At 45.1% G+C, this 19,376-nt stretch overlaps 2 protein-coding genes and 1 pseudogene across 3 annotated transcripts in view; 2 read left to right on the top strand and 1 right to left on the bottom strand.

Annotated features, from left to right (window-relative positions):
* The window catches only part of DPYSL2 (dihydropyrimidinase like 2), a 128,829-nt gene extending 122,557 nt beyond the window's left edge, over positions 1 to 6,272 (bottom strand). The window contains exon 1 of the mRNA XM_082728207.1: positions 5,603 to 6,272. Within this exon, the coding sequence (XP_082584333.1) occupies positions 5,603 to 5,956 (354 nt within the window). The 5' untranslated portion in view covers positions 5,957 to 6,272. The remainder of the gene's footprint in view (positions 1 to 5,602) is intronic.
* On the top strand, positions 701 to 1,161 carry LOC309863405 (large ribosomal subunit protein eL43 pseudogene; annotated as a pseudogene). Its single transcript has one exon. The product of its transcript is annotated as a large ribosomal subunit protein eL43 pseudogene (transcript).
* Positions 6,273 to 6,331: 59 nt separating the features above from the next.
* On the top strand, positions 6,332 to 13,471 carry PNMA2 (PNMA family member 2). Its single transcript, XM_082728209.1, has 3 exons — positions 6,332 to 6,450; positions 9,341 to 9,470; positions 9,780 to 13,471. The coding sequence occupies exon 3, from the start codon at positions 10,254 to 10,256 to the stop codon at positions 11,346 to 11,348; it is 1,095 nt and encodes a 364-aa protein (XP_082584335.1). The 5' UTR covers positions 6,332 to 6,450; positions 9,341 to 9,470; positions 9,780 to 10,253; the 3' UTR covers positions 11,349 to 13,471.
* The last annotated feature ends 5,905 nt before the right edge of the window (positions 13,472 to 19,376 follow it).

Genomic DNA, 19,376 nt, shown 5'->3' with positions numbered 1-19,376 from the left:
TTAAGCTCTCTAACTATCTCTGGCAGTGGATGGAATAGTGCAAGAAGTATGGCCCTGATGGGCACCTGGGTGGTACAGTCGGTTGAGCATCCAGCTCTCGATTTTAGCTTATGTCATGATCTCAGGGTTGTGGGATCAAGCCCCAGGTCAGGCTCACACTCAGCATGGACTCTGCTTGTCCTTCTCCCTTTGCCCCTCCTCCCCCACACCCTCTCTCTCCTATCTCAAATAAATAAATAAAATCTTTAAAAAAAAAAAAAAGAAGAAGTATGGCACTGAGTCAAGTTCAGATCCTAGGTCATACATTAACTACAGAGCAAGACCTTGGGGGTGGTCAGTAAATATCACTAAATCTCAGTGTCATTTATAAAAAGGGAAAATGCCTATATCAGAAGGTGTTGAGGTAAGTCTCAAAATAATATATTCTACACATTCTAAAATATAGGATCTAGAATATAAACGTACATTCTAGAATTATATAATGTTACCAAAATAACAAGATTTTATTGGTACAGGACTGCAGTGGGACTGGGCAGTCAGAGGCCTCCAAACTCACCCTGAAACCATCACAAGAATTCTGTGGGATGAAGCATAATTTTTCTGGGCATCACTTTCTCCACTGTTAGAATGAGGTGATTAAATAATCATTACGTCTCTTTCAAGCTCTACTATCCAATGGCAGTGTACGTTCAACCCCATGGTCAATTCTGACTCTCCCAAGAAAGGAGAAAGGGGCACTGGCACCAAAGGACCCCACAAGAAAAGCCTCTCTGGGCTCAGACCTAGTAGGCAGCAACATGGCTCGACGCACCAAGAAGGTTGGAGTCATAGGTAAATACAGAACCCATTATGGTGCTTCCCTCAGGAAAATGGCAAAGAGGAGTGAAATAAGCCAGCAAGCCAAATACACTTGCTCCTTCTGTGGCAAAACCAAGACAAAAAGAGGAGCTGTGGGGATCTGGCTCTGTGGCTCCTGCATGGAAACCATTGCTGGTGGCCCCTGGACCCGCAACACCATTTCTGCCCTCACAGTAAACTCTGCCATCAGAGTACTGAAGAAGTTGAAAGACCAGTAGAAGCTCCACCATTTGAAACACTGCTAGCCTATAATAAATGGGTTAATTTATGTAACAAAAAAGAAAAGAAAAAAGAAAAACTAGCCTATCTTTACCACGGGTAGGAAAATGCCCAGCCAACTCCTGATTCCCATGAGTTTATGAACTATGGGGCATTCAACCAGATGTTGCCATTGAACCTTCAATGACAGCAATTTTCTTCTCCACCTTTGAGCCACAAGGGAGACAGATGATAGAGGCTGTTTAGCTGGTGAGAGTTTTCTTCTATTCAGGTCTCTGGCTGGAAGAGTCTATTTCATTCCCAGTGTAACCCTTCTTACTTCCTCCCACAATTAATTGATTGCAAAATTATTAATTGTGCCACAAATTTTCAGTCATCAATGTCTTATTAAAATTTAAGAAATTATATTATTCAACCTTTGAAAAAGAAAGAAATCTTGTCACAGGCTAGAACATGGTTTATAACCTTAAGGACATTATGCTAAGTGATGTAAGCCAGTCACAGGAAGATAAATGCTTCACAATTCCACTTATAGGAGGTATCTAGAGTAGTCAAGTCCATAGAGACAGAAAGTAAAATGGTTGATACCAGGACCTGGTGGGGAGGGGATATGGGAGTTAGTGTTTAATGGGCACAGAGTTCAGTTTTAAAAAGGAAAGGTTCTGGAGTCTGATTACACAACAATAGGAGTGTACTTACACTACTGAATTGTATATTTAAAAATGATCAATATAAACTGTATGTTATGTGTTTTTCATCACAATGATTTTTTTAGTTATGGATTACCACCATTTCTTTCTCTTCCCTTTGTTCCCTGATGGGTCTTGGGCTTTTTGGAATCCTGAACATACAAATGTTCATATTTATGTCTCCTCTTTTGAAACAATGTGGCCGCTACAGTATCAAATGAATGCCCTTGTTCATGGCTTCTAGCCAAAGCTCTACCACATATCTGGCTAACTAAATGTTCATTTTGTTGAACAGGCTAGCCTACTATCAAACACGTATCTCTGGGGGTAACCTACATATCAGTCATTCACATAACAGATAGAAACCTTCAATCACTGGGATGTCCTTCTAACTAAGATAAACACAAGGAACGGATTTTTGAATGGGAGGTGAGGGCAAAGGAGAAGAGTGATTTCAGAACTTGTTTTGGAGGAAGAAAGACCTAGAATGGGCATCAGCATCAGGATGGGGTAAGAGCGGCCTTGATAGCAAGAAGGCAGCATGGTCACTGGGCACCAGGGGCTGTGAGTTATCAGCTTGGAGAGGGGATGAGGGGAGACACAATGGCAGGGAATATCAAAAAACATTTTACAGATCTGGGAATTTTATCAAGTTCAGTGGAACTCCTATATAGTTTACTCACTGGCACCCGCCCTGCAGAAATGGAGAATCACTCCCCAGCCACATAGGTTTGCTGTGGGAAGAAGAGCCTGCGAACTTTGGAAGAAAGGCTCCTGATTCCGCATTCCTGGTTAAACTGTGTCTGAGGGAGAATAAAGGGAATTCTTAAGAGGAAGGGAGGAGGCTGAGGGACCTCTGGGCACCAGAAAGGGGTAATTGGGCCAATAGTATGGCCTTTCTGCTCTCTTCCAAGAGGCTCAGAGTCCTTCACAGATGGTAACCAACCTAACCTCACTGTAGCTCAAAGAGGAACTTGCCAAGGACACAAAGGAAAAGAGTAAAGAGGTAGCTTTCCTCAGTCATATTCACTACACTGGCTTTTCCCTTCACCAAAACCTAATATCTCAACTGGAGCCACACCCATTTTTTCTGATGATTACCTGCTAAGCACCTGTAAATGCAAATGTAGACACCAGTGTCCCACAAGCTGCATGGTATATGGGTTGAGGGAGCCTGTTCCCTCCTTTCCCAAAGCCTTGCTAGAGAACAGCAGACCCCCCTACAACAGGTGGACAAAGCCACTTCTGACCAACCTATATTCATTAACAATACCTATAAATACAGATTCAGGGGAGGACATAGGTGCAAATCAGGGACCCCAGGGCCCACTCACTCTAGTTCTCCTCCTGTTTCTGTCCCAAGGCTTCAGAAAGGAATGCACTGAGAGATTGGCCGTCATGTTTCTCATTAGCAGAAAATTAAGTGATGGTTACTCAAGTCAATCAAAATGGTGGGCCCAACTTTGGTGTGCCTTTGAAAATCACTATTGTTACACACACATACCCCAAATACCTTTTCTCTCTTGTATAGACGAAATATTCAACCACTGTAAGTACTGATCCCAGTAAGTGCTCTTAGTCATGAATGAAACCAATCCCCCAGGATTGGTTCCCTTATGTGATAAGGCAAGATTGAATGAAAATTCATTGAAGGCTGCAGAAAAACCAAGCAGAATCATCCTCTGTTGCTAATAATTGGGCAACTAAAGCAAATGTGAATTTGCAGAGGCTAAAAGTAGCTGGGGTTCCGATTGTGTATTTCCTCTTCAAATCTCCCCCTCCATACACTTTAGGTTTATAATTTCAAATGTCTATTAAAATCAGGGAGTGTTCATACAAGAAGGTGATGATCAAACATCTAAGCTTCCAGATGGACAGGAAAAGAGATGTATTATTCAACCTAATGAAACTCTTCCTTTGAAACCCGAGTTTTAATTCACTGCAATTATTATACGGGTGGCCATTCTCAAACTCTGCCCCCTGATCTGCCATTTTAAAAATAATCCCTTCCTTATCTCAAAGAATTTTTCCGTTCCCTTTAAGAAATTAGGATTACCAGCACAATTTGTTAAAGATGAGGATACTCGCACAACCATGATGCTATATGATCATGGTTTGGCCCTCATCCAATGTGTTCACGTGGGAAAGTATTTCACACTCCCTCACATTTCAATATTAGTTACATTTTTTAAAACTTTTGCTTCAATTGTCTGATCACTTGAATTCAGGTGAGTTTTCTGGATTAAGTTCTTTGGGCTGACTCATAGTGAAATACAGGTATCAGGTACCCCCTATATGGAATAAATCAGAGGACAGAGCTGGGAGAGGAGGAATCAACTAAGTAATTAATTGTCCCACCTTTTGAAAATGACAGTAAATGGTTTATCTTTCCTAGAATTTGTGCAATAAAAGTCGAAAGCTGTGCCAAAACTATGCCGTGTCAGGAAACAGTAACGTGTTCTGGCCATAATAACCAACTCTTTAATTGTCTTCCATGCATTCACTGTAAGCTAACAGCCTGAATACTAAATAAATGCTGGTGGAATCAGGGAATATGTATAGACCACTCCCAACTACTCTGAAAGCCCCTTCAGAAGAAATCACCTTGAACTTTTTATAGCTAACCTTCTCCCTGCCCCACAAGGCAAGGCACACAATGGGTATTCAATAATCAATCATTGACTGATTTCTCCTCTTCACCAGTAGGCATGGTAGAGAAACAGCAAACAAGTGTTAAAACATTTCACAGTGTAATCTATCGGTGGAGAAATTAGGGATGTGGGGGAAAATGCACAAGTATGAAGGTCACCCTGATAAAGAAAAAAAAAAAAATGTGTGAGGAGACCATGGCACTTAAAATGCACACTGCTCACCATAGCCAGAGATAACGGATATTTTCTAAATAAAAGGTTCGCAAATTGGTCTTCTTTGTTTCTCCATTAACACGGTACAGGGGGTCTAGTCCATCTTTGACCATCTATTCAAAATGAAAGGGATTTTCCCCTTTTCTTTTCTTTTCACCCTTTGAACATAATCCACTAAGTCTCCATTCCCAAAGCACCTCCCAAATAGCGGCGAGGGGGAGCACTCTGGGAAGCCCTTGCTGAGAGACTTAGCGGAACTTTGTTCTCCACATGGGCTATTTGGAGCGTCTCGGGTTCCTTGGGTGACTCCACAGCCTCCCTCGTTTCACGCGGCGAACAGGAGAAGGGCGAGGAGAGCCTCCCAGGCGGTCCGCGGAGGCGCTGACCATGGTCCTGGCCTCGGAGCTCCGGACGCGAGCGCCGAGGGCGCCTGAGGGGGTATCGTGGGAGAGGGCGCAGGGCGCGGCGGGGAGCGGCTGTCGAAGCCCCCGCCCCTCCCGAACCCGCGGAGCCTTCGGGCCTGCACGCTAACCCTTCACTGCACGCTCCGAGATGCATCAAAAAAGGGTGGGGCACCCAGTCACAACTGCAATCGGAAGCCGCCCGGAAGGATATAAGAAGAATGGAATCGGTTCAACCCTCCCCCACACCACCATACGACCCCCAACCGGGCATCGGCATCGGTTCATCCTTTACTCCCACCCCCCACCTACGAGGCCAGGGAGGAGCGGGCAGCCTTTGTGGGCGCACAGCCGCCCACCGCCGCGCCCGAGCCTCTCTGCACCCTGTACGTAGAAGGGGCAAGTAGGGCGGGGTGCATGTATAGATTTGAGGATGCAATATTCAAGTGAGTCAGGACGATGGGCACGTTGGGATCCTCTGTTCTCCACCGAGCTGGAAGGAAGCCTAGGGAGGAGAGACCCCACGTCTGGTACTGCGTCTCGAACACCCCCTCCCCGCCCCCATACCAACCTGGTCGTAGATGTTCTGCAAGGCTTCCTTGCCCGAGGCCCGCCGGATCTCCACCTTCCGGCTCGATTCAACAGATGGCTCCCCGCCGGCGCGCCGGCCCTGCCGGGAGTACGGCGGTTGCGGGTCGGGGCCCAAGTGGGCGACGTCCCGCTGCTGAGCCACCACCTGCCCCGAGCCCCGGCCCACAGACAACGAGTCGAAGTCGATGGTCTTGTTCTCGGAGGACCCTTCCACCGGGCAGAACATGCCACAGAATTTCTGCCGGGGCTTGGGGCTGCCTGAGCCCAGGTTTTTAAAAAAGGCAGGGACTTCTTCGTCCTCTGCCGGCTTCCCGGATTGCTTCCTCTCAGCCATGGCGCGGGAGCTCGGGGAGGGTCCTCTCCGTCCGTCCGTCTGCCGGTCGCTAAATCGGTCTCTCTGTGAACAAACCCCCTGGCTGCCGCGAGGCTGCCGCTCTCTGCCTACCGCAAGGTGTACAGAAAGGAAGGAGGGCTGGCGAGCGAGCGACCCACCCCTCCCGGTCCCTCCCTCTGACCCCGCTTTCTCCCCTCCCTGCCCACGCCCCCCGTCGCCGCGCCAGCTCCCGCGAGCAGCAAAGTTGGGTCTGGGAGGGCTGCCGCTGCGGCAGCGGGAGCGGAGAGGCGACCAGTTCCAGGCAGCGGCAGGAGGAGGGAGGCGCGGGCGGGGCGGGGCGGGGGCGGGGCCTGGCGCAGGGAAGGGGAGCCGAGCGCAGCGGAGGGAGGAGAGGGCCGGGCCTCCAAGAGTCCCGCGCTCCGGAAGTGAAGCCGCCAGACCACCAGCTAATGGATGCGGAGCCGCAGGGCCTGCTGACCGCTTTCCACGCCAGGGTAAGTATGGGGCAGGGTACGCAGGGCCGAAGACTCGAGGGCGCAGCCCCTGACCTCTGCGCCCCTCTCCCCCACCTGCCTGGCCCAGCAGTCTCTCCCCCTACCGCATTGCAGCGGTGGGCCAGGGGCAAGGGTCCACTAGAGAGAGGGCTTCCTCCACTTTACCCAGGGTGTAAGCTGATGGATGGGGAAAAGGGGACGAACCGACTGACGCCTGGACACCCGGGGAGGGAGGAAGGGGCAGCACTGACGGTGGGGAAGGGATGGCGCAGTCTGTATGAAGAGGTTGGTGCCGTACGATGTACAGGATACGAAACCTGGTTACCCGCGGGCCTTGGTGGGCTCTGCAGTGATTGAAACGAATCACTCACCGCACCCACAGTGGTGGGGGGCGCCTAGCCTGGCGGGGAGAAATGCAGAAGGGCGTAGCAAACGCGGCGGGCGGTGTGTGTGTGTGTGTGTGTATGTGTGTGTAAAGACAGGTCTGCGCACCGTGGGAGTTTAGCAAAAAGTGCAGTCTGCAAATTCTGGCACCGAACGGCAAGTTGTAGTAAGAGTGGGATGAGATCTGTTCTATTGCCCAAAGGCGTCAAGTACAGTAACTGCGCCACTGCATCAAGAAGGACCCAGGAGACTGTCTTGATTTGGTATCTTCCGCCCCTCCTTCTTTGCCAAAAAAGAGGGTAAGACGCAGATTGAAGCCCACTCCCCAAGTCCCCAGCCCTCGGCGCCCAGAGTGCCCCGCCTCGATCCCCCGCCCGCGTTGCGCACTGCGCCAGAGCCGCGGGGTTTCCCAGGTTGCCAGACGTCAAGTGCCTGGGATGTAAAGTGCGTGCGTGCGAGTCCAGTGGTGGGGTAGGAGATGGGTTGCAGTCTGTGATGGTGCCTTGAATTGTGTGAGGCCACGCGGAGGAAAGGTGTGTGGACTTGGTGTGCACGTGCAGCTAAACCAGCCACAGCTACTGGGTTGGTGGGCATATAAGGGACATTTTGATTTGTTCCAGTAACGCGGTTTCTGAGAATCCTTCATTGCTTTTTCCTGTCCCCACGTCTTTTCCATGTATCAATCCCTGCCTCTGGTCGATTACAGCCCCGCCCCTCTTTCCATAGTGGCAAAATCCTGCAGGAAAGATGCCCATCTTTTGGCTGCTGGAGAGGGAGATCTGGGCATGCTCAGTAACAGGGTGGGTTTGGGTTAGGAGAAGCTGTATACCGCAAGACGGTCGCGCAGTGTAGTGCGACCAAGGATCCATTCCCATTGTCAGCCCTTGCGCCTGGAAGGATAAGTTCAGACACCTCCCTGCCCCACCCCTCATGGTGAGGGACAGTTTGGAGAATGGAATTAAATTTGGAGAACAACCAGTGACAGTTTGAAGACTAGCCCACCATTACAGGTGGGAAGGAGGACCCGGCTGAGAACAGGAGACTGCAGGAGGGGAAAAATATTTGTGTGGAGGGGCCCAAGAGAACCAGAGGCAGACATTTGGACTTTGCACCCGATGTGCTTCGGATTTGAATAAAGTGCTTCCACAGAATTACATCATTTCCTACCCAGAGCAAGCCCATGTGAGGAGTGCTTTTATCATCACCTATTTCCAGAGCAGGAAACAGATTCAGAGAGAGTGAGGCACTTTGGCCAAGGTCACTATCTAGCTAAATGATCGAACAATCACAGGTGAATATCTGATTCCTTTTCCAATGTATCCCATCTGTATGTGAGAAAATACAAGATTTTTACTTTTTTTTTTTCATGTCCAAATATTTCCATTACAGGTAGAGATCACCTCAACATGGCCTTTATTATGTAGACCTTGGAGATGTTTCTTCCTGGGCAGTCGATACCTTTATACAGATCCTATTTCCTCTAAATATTATGAGGAGAGAAAGGTTAACCCTCATATCTTAGAAGGGAAAGTATGGCACGGAGAAACTCAGATCCTTGGGGCTGCTGGCTGGGGGTTCAGATCCAGCATTTTGCCCTCCTGGCCCTCTGGCACATGCCATGCCTTCAGCACCTTCCAGAAGGACTCAGAAAATGTGCCTGTGGCGGGAACAGCTGCCACCATAGTTGTGGGCTGACATCTGTGGCATATGGACCCCATTTGGACTGATGGGGATGTTTCAGGCCTACAGAAGGATATTCGTAGCCCCATAACACACAGCACATGGCAGTAAGTGGGAGAGGGTAGGAACTCTTCCCTCCTATATCCCCTGGTCTCCACCACTCTCCACACATGTGCTTCCTGTTTTTCTTTTTCCTCCAATGACCCATTCACACTTACATGTAATGAAGCATTTTTAACATTTATAGCAAAAGAAACATCTAGTTGTGCATTTGCAAAGTCTGCCCACACATAACAAAAGAGAATTCATAATTCCAAGTTTAACATATTTGGTTCTGAGATTTTTTTTTTTAATTGTTAAACCTAGGGACACCTGGGTGGCTCAGTTGCTTAAGCCTCTGCCTTTGGCTCAGATTGTGATTCCAGGGTTCTGAGATGGAACCCCGCTTTGGGCTCCTTGCTCAGTGGGGGTTCTGCTTCTCCCTCTCCCTCTGCTCCTGCTTGTTCTCTCTTTCTCACTTGTTCTTTCTCTCTCTCAAATAAATAAATTAAATCTTTTAAAAAATGGTTAATCTATACTAAATCATTACGCCTATAGTATAGTATGGTATGGTATATAAGTTAAATTATTATACCTATATTAAGTTGGTTTTAAATGTTTGAGTGATTAATTGGATTTTTTAGTCAAAGAAATGGGGCAACTCCATATTGTTTAGTAGACTTAATTATATTGTAAAGGATTGTTATTTTTAAAATAAGTTCATTAGCAGTCATCACTGGATATCATCAAGCCATAAATATATATTGTTGTTATTTATGTGTAACAGGGCAGCTTGGCTTGGCTGGAGCTAAGAAGGACCCAGACACACCATTGTGTGGAGATGGGTGACACCTTCCTTTTCTAGAAGCTACTAAATAAGCTCGTGACTCTCATGAACAACTGGAACACATACACAGGTATCTAGCCATATCTAATTTCATTCTTCACATGGGGGAAAATCTCGAGTCCTGTCTTCAACCGTGGCTCAGACATTAATTGGCATGCCTGATGAGCAAATGATGGGGAAGCCAGATTGCAGGAGGGTCCCCCAAGAGAAAAAATAGAAAGTCACTCTAAGCAAAGAAGAGGTCTGACAGAGTGGGGCAGATGCAAATCCAAAATGATACAGAGCCCCTGGTCTACCCCCACTTGAATCCTGAACTAAAGCACAGTGCTCCCCCAGGGAGGAGAGAGCTGTGTGATAAAACTGACCATTGTTTTACTAGGAGTCCAAGCCACCTTGCTGGGACACTTCTCTTCGAGATCACTGGGCACCCGAGTGGAGGCCTTTCCCTGTGGCTAGTGAGAGCAGCTCTTGCAGGTGGCTGGGGCGTTGGAGAAGGGTCAACACCACCACGTGGCTGCTAGCGTCTGGGAGAGAGCCACAGCAGCCCCTGGACAGCAGAGCCACAGGGAGTGGCACAGGCATTACCGAGATACCCAACCAGGCATCTTGGCTCAGGTCTAGAGACAGAACTGGCAGTGAACTGGCAGTGCTGTGTTCTTACCACTACACGGTAAGACTAAGGGTTATTGGTCCCCAAGACTTGGGGACTACTGGGGGAGTGGCCTAGGACCCATTCACGGGGGAAGTAGAAGTTCAGGAACTCACCCAGGATATTCGGAGTCCTACTGCAGCGTGTATCTGCACCACAAAGGAGTTGGTAGCCGTAGAGTTAGAGCAAGCGAATACTGGGACCATGGCACTGGCCCTGTTGGAGGACTGGTGCAGGATCATGAGTGTGGATGAACAGAAGTCCCTGATGGTTATGGGGATACCAGTGGACTGTAATGAGACTGAGATTCAGGAGGTCCTCCAGGAGACTTTGAAGTCTCTGGGCAGGTATAGACTGCTTGGCAAAATATTCAGGAAGCAGGAGAATGCCAATGCTGTCTTACTAGAGCTTATGGAAGATACTGACGTCTCGGTGATCCCCAGTGAGGTTCAGGGAAAGGGGGGGATCTGGAAAGTAGTCTTTAAGACCCCTAACCAGGACACGGAATTTCTTGAACGACTGAACCTATTTCTGGAAAAAGAGGGGCAGACAGTCTCGGGGATGTTCCGGGCCCTCGGGCATGAGGGAGTGGCTCCGGCCACCGCGCCGTGCGTATCGCCAGAGTTATTGGCGCATTGGTTGGGACAGGCGATGGCACATGCCCCGCAGCCTCTGCTGCCCATGAGATACCGGAAACTGAGAGTGTTCTCAGGGAGTGCCGTGCCTGCTCCCGAGGAAGAGCCCTTTGAAATCTGGTTGGAACAAGCCACTGAGATCGTCAAAGAGTGGCCGGTAGCGGAGGCGGAGAAGAAAAGGTGGTTGATGGAAAGCCTGCGCGGCCCGGCCCTGGACCTCATGCACATAGTGCAGGCAGACAACGCCGCCATCAGCGTGGAAGAGTGTTTGGAGGCGTTTAAGCAAGTGTTCGGAAGCCTGGAGAGCCGCAGGACCTCCCAAGTGAAGTACCTGAAGACCTATCAGGAGGAGGGAGAGAAGGTCTCAGCCTATGTGTTGCGGATAGAAACCCTGCTCCGGCGAGCGGTGGAGAAAAGAGCCATCCCCAGGAATATCGCAGACCAGGTACGCCTGGAGCAGGTGATGGCGGGAGCCAACCTCAGTGAGGTCCTTTGGTGCAGGCTGAGGGAGCTGAAGGATCAGGGCCCGCCTCCCAGCTTTCTTGAGCTAATGAAGGTAATCCGGGAGGAAGAAGAGGAAGAGGCCTCTTTTGAAAACGAGAATACTGAAGAGCCCGATGAAGGGGATGGCTATGGCCGCTGGGATCATGAGGCAGACGACTAAAACTGAGCTCAGCACAGGATCCACGGCCAGCACGCCTAGGGACATTCGCTTTATCCAGCTGAGACCGGGCTGAGTCGCTCTTTGTCATTGAATGTATGCAACTGAAATCAAGGCTTGGAGCCAGGTCTTAATGCTTCCCTCTCAGAAAGAAATTATCCGAGAGTTTCTTGGACCCTGCATGAATGATGAGAAGAAACACCGGATTCAATTCCCAATATGAGCTAGGAAGCCTGAAGGACTCTGAGGCACTTGTCTCCCAAACAGACCAAAGTTTACCCCAACGTAAAAAAAAAAAAGAAACGATGTGAAGAAAAAAATATCTTTTGTAATTTATTTAAAAATAGAAGCTCTTGGACTTGTCAGGTGATTTTCCTTCTCAAATCAGCACCTTCTCTTGGAGTGCCTAGCAGTGTGAGGTGCTGGTCAAGGAGGTCAGGATCCTAAATATAAGGGAATGGGTGGTGCTTTCAGGGAGCTTACCACCTCCTTGAGGATGTGGCCTCGGTGGCGGTGTGGGAGAAGCTAAATAACCATGTGTAAATAAGTCACCATACCAGTAGACGCACCATTGCCAAATAAATACAACCACCCTCCCCTTTGATGTTTCTTTTCTTTACTTGGGATGCACTCCTCCACTTCTCCGCTAGATGGCAGAGGGACAGTTCCAGGCACTGTGTTAGGTCCCGAAGGCACAGATGACTCAGCCTAATCTTTGCTTGCAAGAGATCTGCAGTGTGCCAGACACCTTTGAGAAAGAGTGGACATTATGGGAAAACATGCTAGAGAGGGAGGATTGGATTTAGTGAGCTGACCTTTCTGATAAGAGAAGATTTTTATTGGCAACAAAGGGGATGGAGGAGAGGAAAGAAGCTCATTTATTGAGGGTCTGTTATGTCCCAGGAGTTTCACATGTATCTATTGTATTTATTGTACACAGCAATCCCAGTACGCTACCGTTTTGCCTTTTTTTGAAAGAGAAGACGAAGCTCAGATGAGTTAAGTGGTCTCCTCAGTATCAAAATAATAACAATTGGTTATTAAGAGCTGAGATAGAAGTCTGGAACTTTCTGTCTCTTGGTAATCCTTTGGCCACTGCCATTGTGATTTTCAAGTTGCGCTCCATAGTTCTGCAGAGATTTTTCAGGAGTTCCATCTTTAAAATGTATTTTGAAGTCTTCAAATCTCTACTGAAAAACAGGTAGATTCAAGCTGTGTTGATATACAAATGTCCTCACCCTGGCATTCACCCACAGGCTCCCTGATGTTTCCAGAGGGACCTCATGCAGACCTTGGAAGTAACATTCTGTTGTGATATCTGAGCGCATATCTGGACTTCTCTCAATTGCTCAAAGATTAAAGAAGTTATGGCACCTCACAGGTGTTTAAATCATATCCATGCATGCCCTGTGATGCAATGTGTGCTTGGAGAGCACAAATAAGCACCATTCAGTTAAATGCTAGTTGATAGATAGCCTCATGGTAGCTTTTTTAATACAAAAATCACTTTTCTTAACAAGAAAATGGGAACATAATAGAATAGGGTTGTTGTTAGGCTCCAATGATGTAATGCCTTTGAATCACTTAACATGATGTCTGGAACATAGAAAGCCTTCAATAAGGCTTAAGACTCCTGATTTTCATGATACTTATTGTATGTTTAACGCATGCTGTCTTTATTGTTCTAACAGTGCTGCGGTAACAAGTAAATATGTAATCTGTCAGTCAAGTTGTGACCACACTGCATTGGAAACCATTTTAACTCCCCTGGTACATTTGAGTGCTTGTTGTCTGTTATCTTTGTGATAAGTATGCCAGCAGCTGTTGATTCTTGTTAGTGATTTGACTTGAAACAATAAATTATTCTTTCTGATGGTGGATAATTTTAATGGAAGAATATCCTGAGATCATAAGAGAAGCATTTTTTTTAAAAGGTACCATTTGTGATAATTTCTAAGTTACAGTTTTTCAATACTGTTCAACCAAATACACCCTGATTTCAGGTTTTTTGTATTCATGAAAATGGCCTCATTGTTTTCAGTTATCGACCGTATACAAAGTCATGTTGTAAACATGAAGTTATAAAATAAATATATGCTAATAAAATTCTGAGGTTTTTTGTTTCATGTATTGTGATTCTGTGTTAGCTGTTGCTTGAAGAAGGGGTTAGAAAATCAAACCAAAGCCAAAAGATCTTGAACTCTTCTAGATAGGAAAACCTGAGAGCCACGTGCTAGAATAAGGGTACTTGAGCTTTGTCTCCAGGGATGAAAGAGGGTGCAGTTTACCCATCATCGGTTTCCCTTTTAAATTCCATAGAAACAACAGATGGAGGCCTGTTCCCTCAGAGACCTCAAACTCATTTTCTTGGTCAAGTTCTGTACAGATAAATTCTCCATATCTATTCTGCCAAGAGTGAAATGACCTAGAAATAAAACATTTCATCTTTTGGATGAAGTTGTTTTCTTTTTACCTTGCAGACATGTAGAAGGAACATTCCTCTTGCCATAGGCCTTCTAGAAATTTTTTTCTCTTCCGCTTTTCTGCAGTGCAGTGAGGGAGGATTCATCCCTGGGCTATACACAGTGCAGAGCAGCATATTACAAGATGAGTGTCCCGAGGAATGCCCAACACCGTCTCCCAATCATTTGAGCAAAAAACCTCATAAAAAATTGGCTGCATTCTGTACTCACTATGTCTCCAGTCCTGACTCTTGGACATTGAGACCTCCAAGATTACTTAGCACACTGCCGAAGACAACTTTTCACCATGGCCATCAGCTTTTTCAGGCCTTAGGGTCATCTGACATCTCCACTGCACCAACCAGTAGTGCCAAGCCTCACATCCTATTGTCATCCGCCGTCCATCCCAAATGCAAGATTCTGATCATCAGTCTCATCTTTGCTCTCCTGTCCACGCTGCACTGTGTTTCCTCGCAGTGCTGATCTTCAAGGTCATCCAGTATGCCTTCCTGATACTCATGATGTCCTAGACAAACTAGCCTATATCATCAGAGACCTTGCAAAATTCCCTGGCACCATATTCCTTCACTGAACTCTGGTCCTCCTGGTAGCCTGCTGCCCTCATGTCTCTTGAGTGGAAGCTGCTCTGTCTCCCACCTCAGGAAAGATTGGAAAGTGCTGGCGGGGCTTCTTTTAGTTCACCATCATTACCTTCCCACTTGCAAATGCATTTCCTGGCATAACTGACTCCCTCTGCCCCACCACTTGCTGTAGGTCAGTCCTGGCAGCCTAGACAGACGATTGGCAAAGCAAACTGACGTGGGAAGAGCCTATTTAGGATGGCACCTGGCCAGATGTTATCTCTAGCAAGAAAAAGTAGGAAGAGAAAGAAAATGAATGTAAGCCATATCTAAGGGAGTCCTCCAAGTCAAGACCAGGAAAGCAAAGATGGTTAGAAGCTAGAGTTTCAAGGAGTGGAGCCTGACATGAAACATAGAAGTGAAGTAAGAGGATCTGAGACAGTCTTGTCAAGTACACTCAGAGATCATTTTTTGTTGACCATCAGCATAACCTTTGAATGGTCTAAAGACTCATGATCAGAGCAGACATCTCTCCGAACTCCTTTCTTTCAGGGTGGGCCAGGAGCTCCTCAAGTTAACTCAGGGAAGACTTCTACTCATTTGAAAGTCTCTTGGGGTGCAAGATGGTGTCCAGAGATGGGCTTCCTAGAAACAGCCTCCCCATGGTAGCAGGCTCTGGATTTGTCCTTGGTCCTGACCTGCATTACACAGCCTTCTGCTGTACCCAAGTGGCCCTTGGTATCCCAGATGAACATTTTCTTAAAAACTAGAGTAACTCTAGAAGTGGATGCCAAAATCAATTCGATCATAAGAAAAAATGGTGTAGGATTTCTATCTGTCTTTCAGGACACCAGCTGGAACTGCCCATTAATTGTGTGGGGTGCTTAAAGCAGCAGCTGAGGCTTTTTTCCAATCTACCCCTCCCCCACCCACCCTTGCAGGGAAAGGTTAAGCTAAGGGAGGTGATACCCACACTGTGGTGGTGCTGAGGCTAGGAGCTGAGGCGGAAAGTTCCCAGAGAAGGCAGGGAAGGCTCACCTCCAACCCATCCTGTTCCAGACCTATCGCTGCTCTGCACAGCCTAAAGGCAGTTCTGCTGAAGGCCTTCCCTGTCTTCTTGGTACAACAGCTTTCCTGATTAATTCAGCTCCTAACACAGCTTTCTTGAAATAACAAGCAATTGTCACAAAAGTAAGCTTTCTTTTTTTCTTGCTTTATTTAAGGTATAATTGACAAGTAAAAATTGTGTGTATTTAAAGAGTACAATGTGATGTTTTGATGTCCTTATGAATTGTGAAATGATCCCCACAAACTAATTAACACATTCATACCTTACATGGTTACCATGTGTGTACATGCACGCATGCGAATGGTGAGAACACTGAAAATCTACTCTCTGCAAATTTTAGGTACACAGCATAGTATTATTAATTGTAGTCACCGTGTTGTACACTAGATCTCCAGAACTTATGCATCCTGTATAAGTGAAAGCTTATACCCTTTGACCAGCATTTTTCCCGTTTCTCTCACCTTCCAGGCCCTAGTAACAGCCATTCTACTCTCTGCCTCTATGAGTTCTACTTTTTTTGATTCCTCGTGTAAATGAGATGATGCACTATTTGTCTTTCTATGTCTGGCTTATTTCATTTAGCATAATGTCCTCCTGGCTCACACATGGCAGGATTTCCTTCTACAAAAGTAAACTTTATATTGTAGGTGAACATAAGAAAGACAGAGGAAACCAGGTTGAGGAAGAAGGGACCTAAGGGACATGGAGTTCTGTTAATTAACAATCACATTGCATTCTCTGGTAAAATCCCATACAAGGAATGGCAAGACTCTGATGACATTTGTTGATCTTAGGAAACCCCACTATTCCAAATAGTAGCTAGTGGACATTTTAAAGTTTCTAAATAGAAAGCTTCTACATGAGCCTAAGACAACTGTAAAAGTCTGGGGCTAGATGTGGGGCCGTCTTGGGAAAAATATCTAACAACCCAGAATTGCCAATTACTGTTTCAAATTGCAGGGTGATTCATGGGTCTAAAACTAAGGTAGTAATCCTTTGTGATTGATAATATATATATACATTTTGGTCCTCCAGACACAGTTTTCTTGCTTACAGCTCCCCAAACCCTTGGAATTTCCTAAGTGATAAGAACAATGGGAGTATCATTTGTTCTATTTGGTCTCAGTGTCCTCTGTTCCTTAAGTGACTTCAGAGCCACAGAGGTGAAATGGGTGTCTTACGATTCGCAACAAGCTCCTTTCAACCACTGAGTTTATTTTAATGATGCGATTTTGAACCAACCATGGATAGAGGGTTGGTCCTGCCCTCTGATTTCCTGTCAGGGGAGAGGGTACAGGAGGTTGACTCAATCACCAATGGCCAAGGATTAATCCTTGTGCCTAAGTGATAAAGCCTCCACAAAAAAAAAGAAATGGCGGGGTGGGTGGCGGGTAAAAGACTTTCCAGGTTGAAGAACTGGAATGCATCCTTATGCCAAAAACTTCAGATACAGAGTGAATTCCTTGGCTACAAATATCCAATCACAATGTGAAGCAGAATGACAAAAGGACTCTGAAAGTGAAATGTGACCCTGGCCATATATATGATTACATGGCCCCTTGTCTTAGAAAACTTGAAAGGAAAAAACCCACCTCTGGCTTCATATAATTTTCTAGGGTGTTTAGGCCAGGTATCCTCCTGTGTATTTTGTGTTAATTACCCAAGCCAACCAAATACCTAAAGTTGACTGTGCAGAAATTCTATTTCTTTTCCCTGTATTGAACAAGCCCAGACAAGATTACCATAAATTCCCCCCAAACAACCATCTTCATCATAAAAGATTAATTATGCTAAAAAATTAATTATCATAAAGCCTGTGAAAAGACAGCTTATTATTTTTAAAATATTAATATTTTCATATATGTAAGTACTTTATAGTATAAAACTACCCTCACATATATTTTGGTTCTCCCCAATAACCTGTGAAATAGATGTTTTCTGAGACATTTAACATAATTTCCAAGGTTGTATAACTATGAAGTAACAGAAGCAGATGAGAAACTAGATATTCTAATTTCATATCCCACGGCCTGTCCAGTAGGTATTTTGTAATCTCAAGATCTATACAGCTTATAAAATGTTATATGCTTAAGCCTTCTACAGGCACCTCAAACCTGAATTTTGCTTCAGTTTGCTAAAATGTACCAGTGAAGCCACCAGGACCTGGAGATTGATTTAGGGAAATGTCTTAATTATTTTATTATTGTTAAGTAGGCTCCATGCCAACCTGGGACTCAAACTTAAAACCCTGAGATTAAGAGTCACATGCTATACCAACTGAACCAGCCAAGGGTTCCTAGGGAAAGGTTTTATTACAAATTCAAGCCATTCCAGTTTTCTATTTTTTATTGAGTCAGTTCTGGCAATTTCAAGAAATTCATGCATTTCATCTAAGTGATCAAATTTATTGTCAAAAAATTTTATTGTCACAATAAATGTATTGTTCATAATATACCCTTTGTATCCTTTCCAAGACTGTAGAGCCCTAGTATTCCTTCCTCCCTCTCCCCACTTTCACTCCTGATATTAGTATTTTGCATCTACTCTTTTTCCCTTGATCACCCTAACTAGAGGTTTGTCAGTGTTATTGACTATTTTAACAACATAACTTTTGGTTTTACTGATTGCTCTATTTGCTCATTTTCTATTTCATAGATTTCTGCTTTTACCTTATTTTCTATCTCCTTACTTTGTGCTTAATATCTTTTTTCTAGCTTCTTAAGGTGGAATATAAGTATTGAAAGCTATAAATTTTCCTTTATAAACTGTTTTGCCTGCATTTCACAACTTTTTATACATCTCTATTAGTAGTCATTTCAAAATATTTCCTACTTTCTCTTGTGATTTCTTCTTTGATTTATAAACTACTTAATAATATGTTGTCCAGTTTCCAATATTTGTGGGTTTTCAATCATCTTCCCATTACTGATTTCTCATTGAATTCTCTTGTGGCAATGGAATACACTCTGTGATTTTGAAGGTATTGAGACTCAGTATGATCTAACATGCAGTCTATTGTGGTGAGTGTTCAGTGTGCCCATAGAAATAATGTGGACACTAGTATTGAAGCTTATACGTTTTGTTAACCTTCAAAATAAAACTGCCAGTTATTTTACCAACAAAAATAGTTGAGAATTTCAATCCAGAACAAGCAAGCTACTGCTAAACAATGGACAAGTCCCAGAGAACAAAGGAAAGAAATGCTTTTTTACAGAGAAAAGGCAGTTGGGAGAGACTGTTATTAACTAAAAGTCCATTGGAATAAACTGGGAGTTCAAAATATCATCACTTTTCATTGGCTGAGCTGTGACTGTCTCTCATTGGCTAGACTGTTACCAGGGTAGGAAGAAATCTTTCTTCCTCTTGCTAGGATAATAGTACTATTGACTTGCAAGGTCTGTCTTCCCGATGCCATTCTAAATGAGTTTTCTTTTTATTAATTTTTACAGTTTTAATTAAATCAAGTTGGTTGAAAAGGTTGGCAGTTTTTTTAATTTTCTTACTCAACTGTCTACATGCTTTATGAATTACTGAGAGGAGTATTACAATATCCAATTATAATTGTAGATTTTTCTATTTCTCTCATTTAGTTCTTCCAGTTTTTGCTTCTTTTTTTATCTCTTTTGCATATGGATATCCAATTGTTCAGGCACCATTTGTTGAAAAGACTATCATTTCTACTAAATTGCCTTTAAATCATTGTCAAAAATCAGTTGGCCATATATAGAGGTGCTTGTTTCTATACTTTATTGTATCCTATTGATCTGTTTGTCTATCTTGGCATCAATACCCACTGTTATGTTTACTGTAGCAATATAATGTCTTGATGTCAAGTAGTATAAGTTTTCCAATTTTGTTCTTTTTCGATGTTGTTTTAGCTATTCAAGATCCTTTGCATTTCCATGTGAATTTTAGAACC

The sequence above is a fragment of the Mustela nivalis genome (genome assembly GCF_964662115.1).
Source record: "Mustela nivalis genome assembly, chromosome: 4".
Classification (NCBI taxonomy): domain Eukaryota; kingdom Metazoa; phylum Chordata; class Mammalia; order Carnivora; family Mustelidae; genus Mustela; species Mustela nivalis.
Note: the sequence above shows the minus strand (reverse complement) of the source record. Positions and strands in the feature narration are given on the sequence as shown.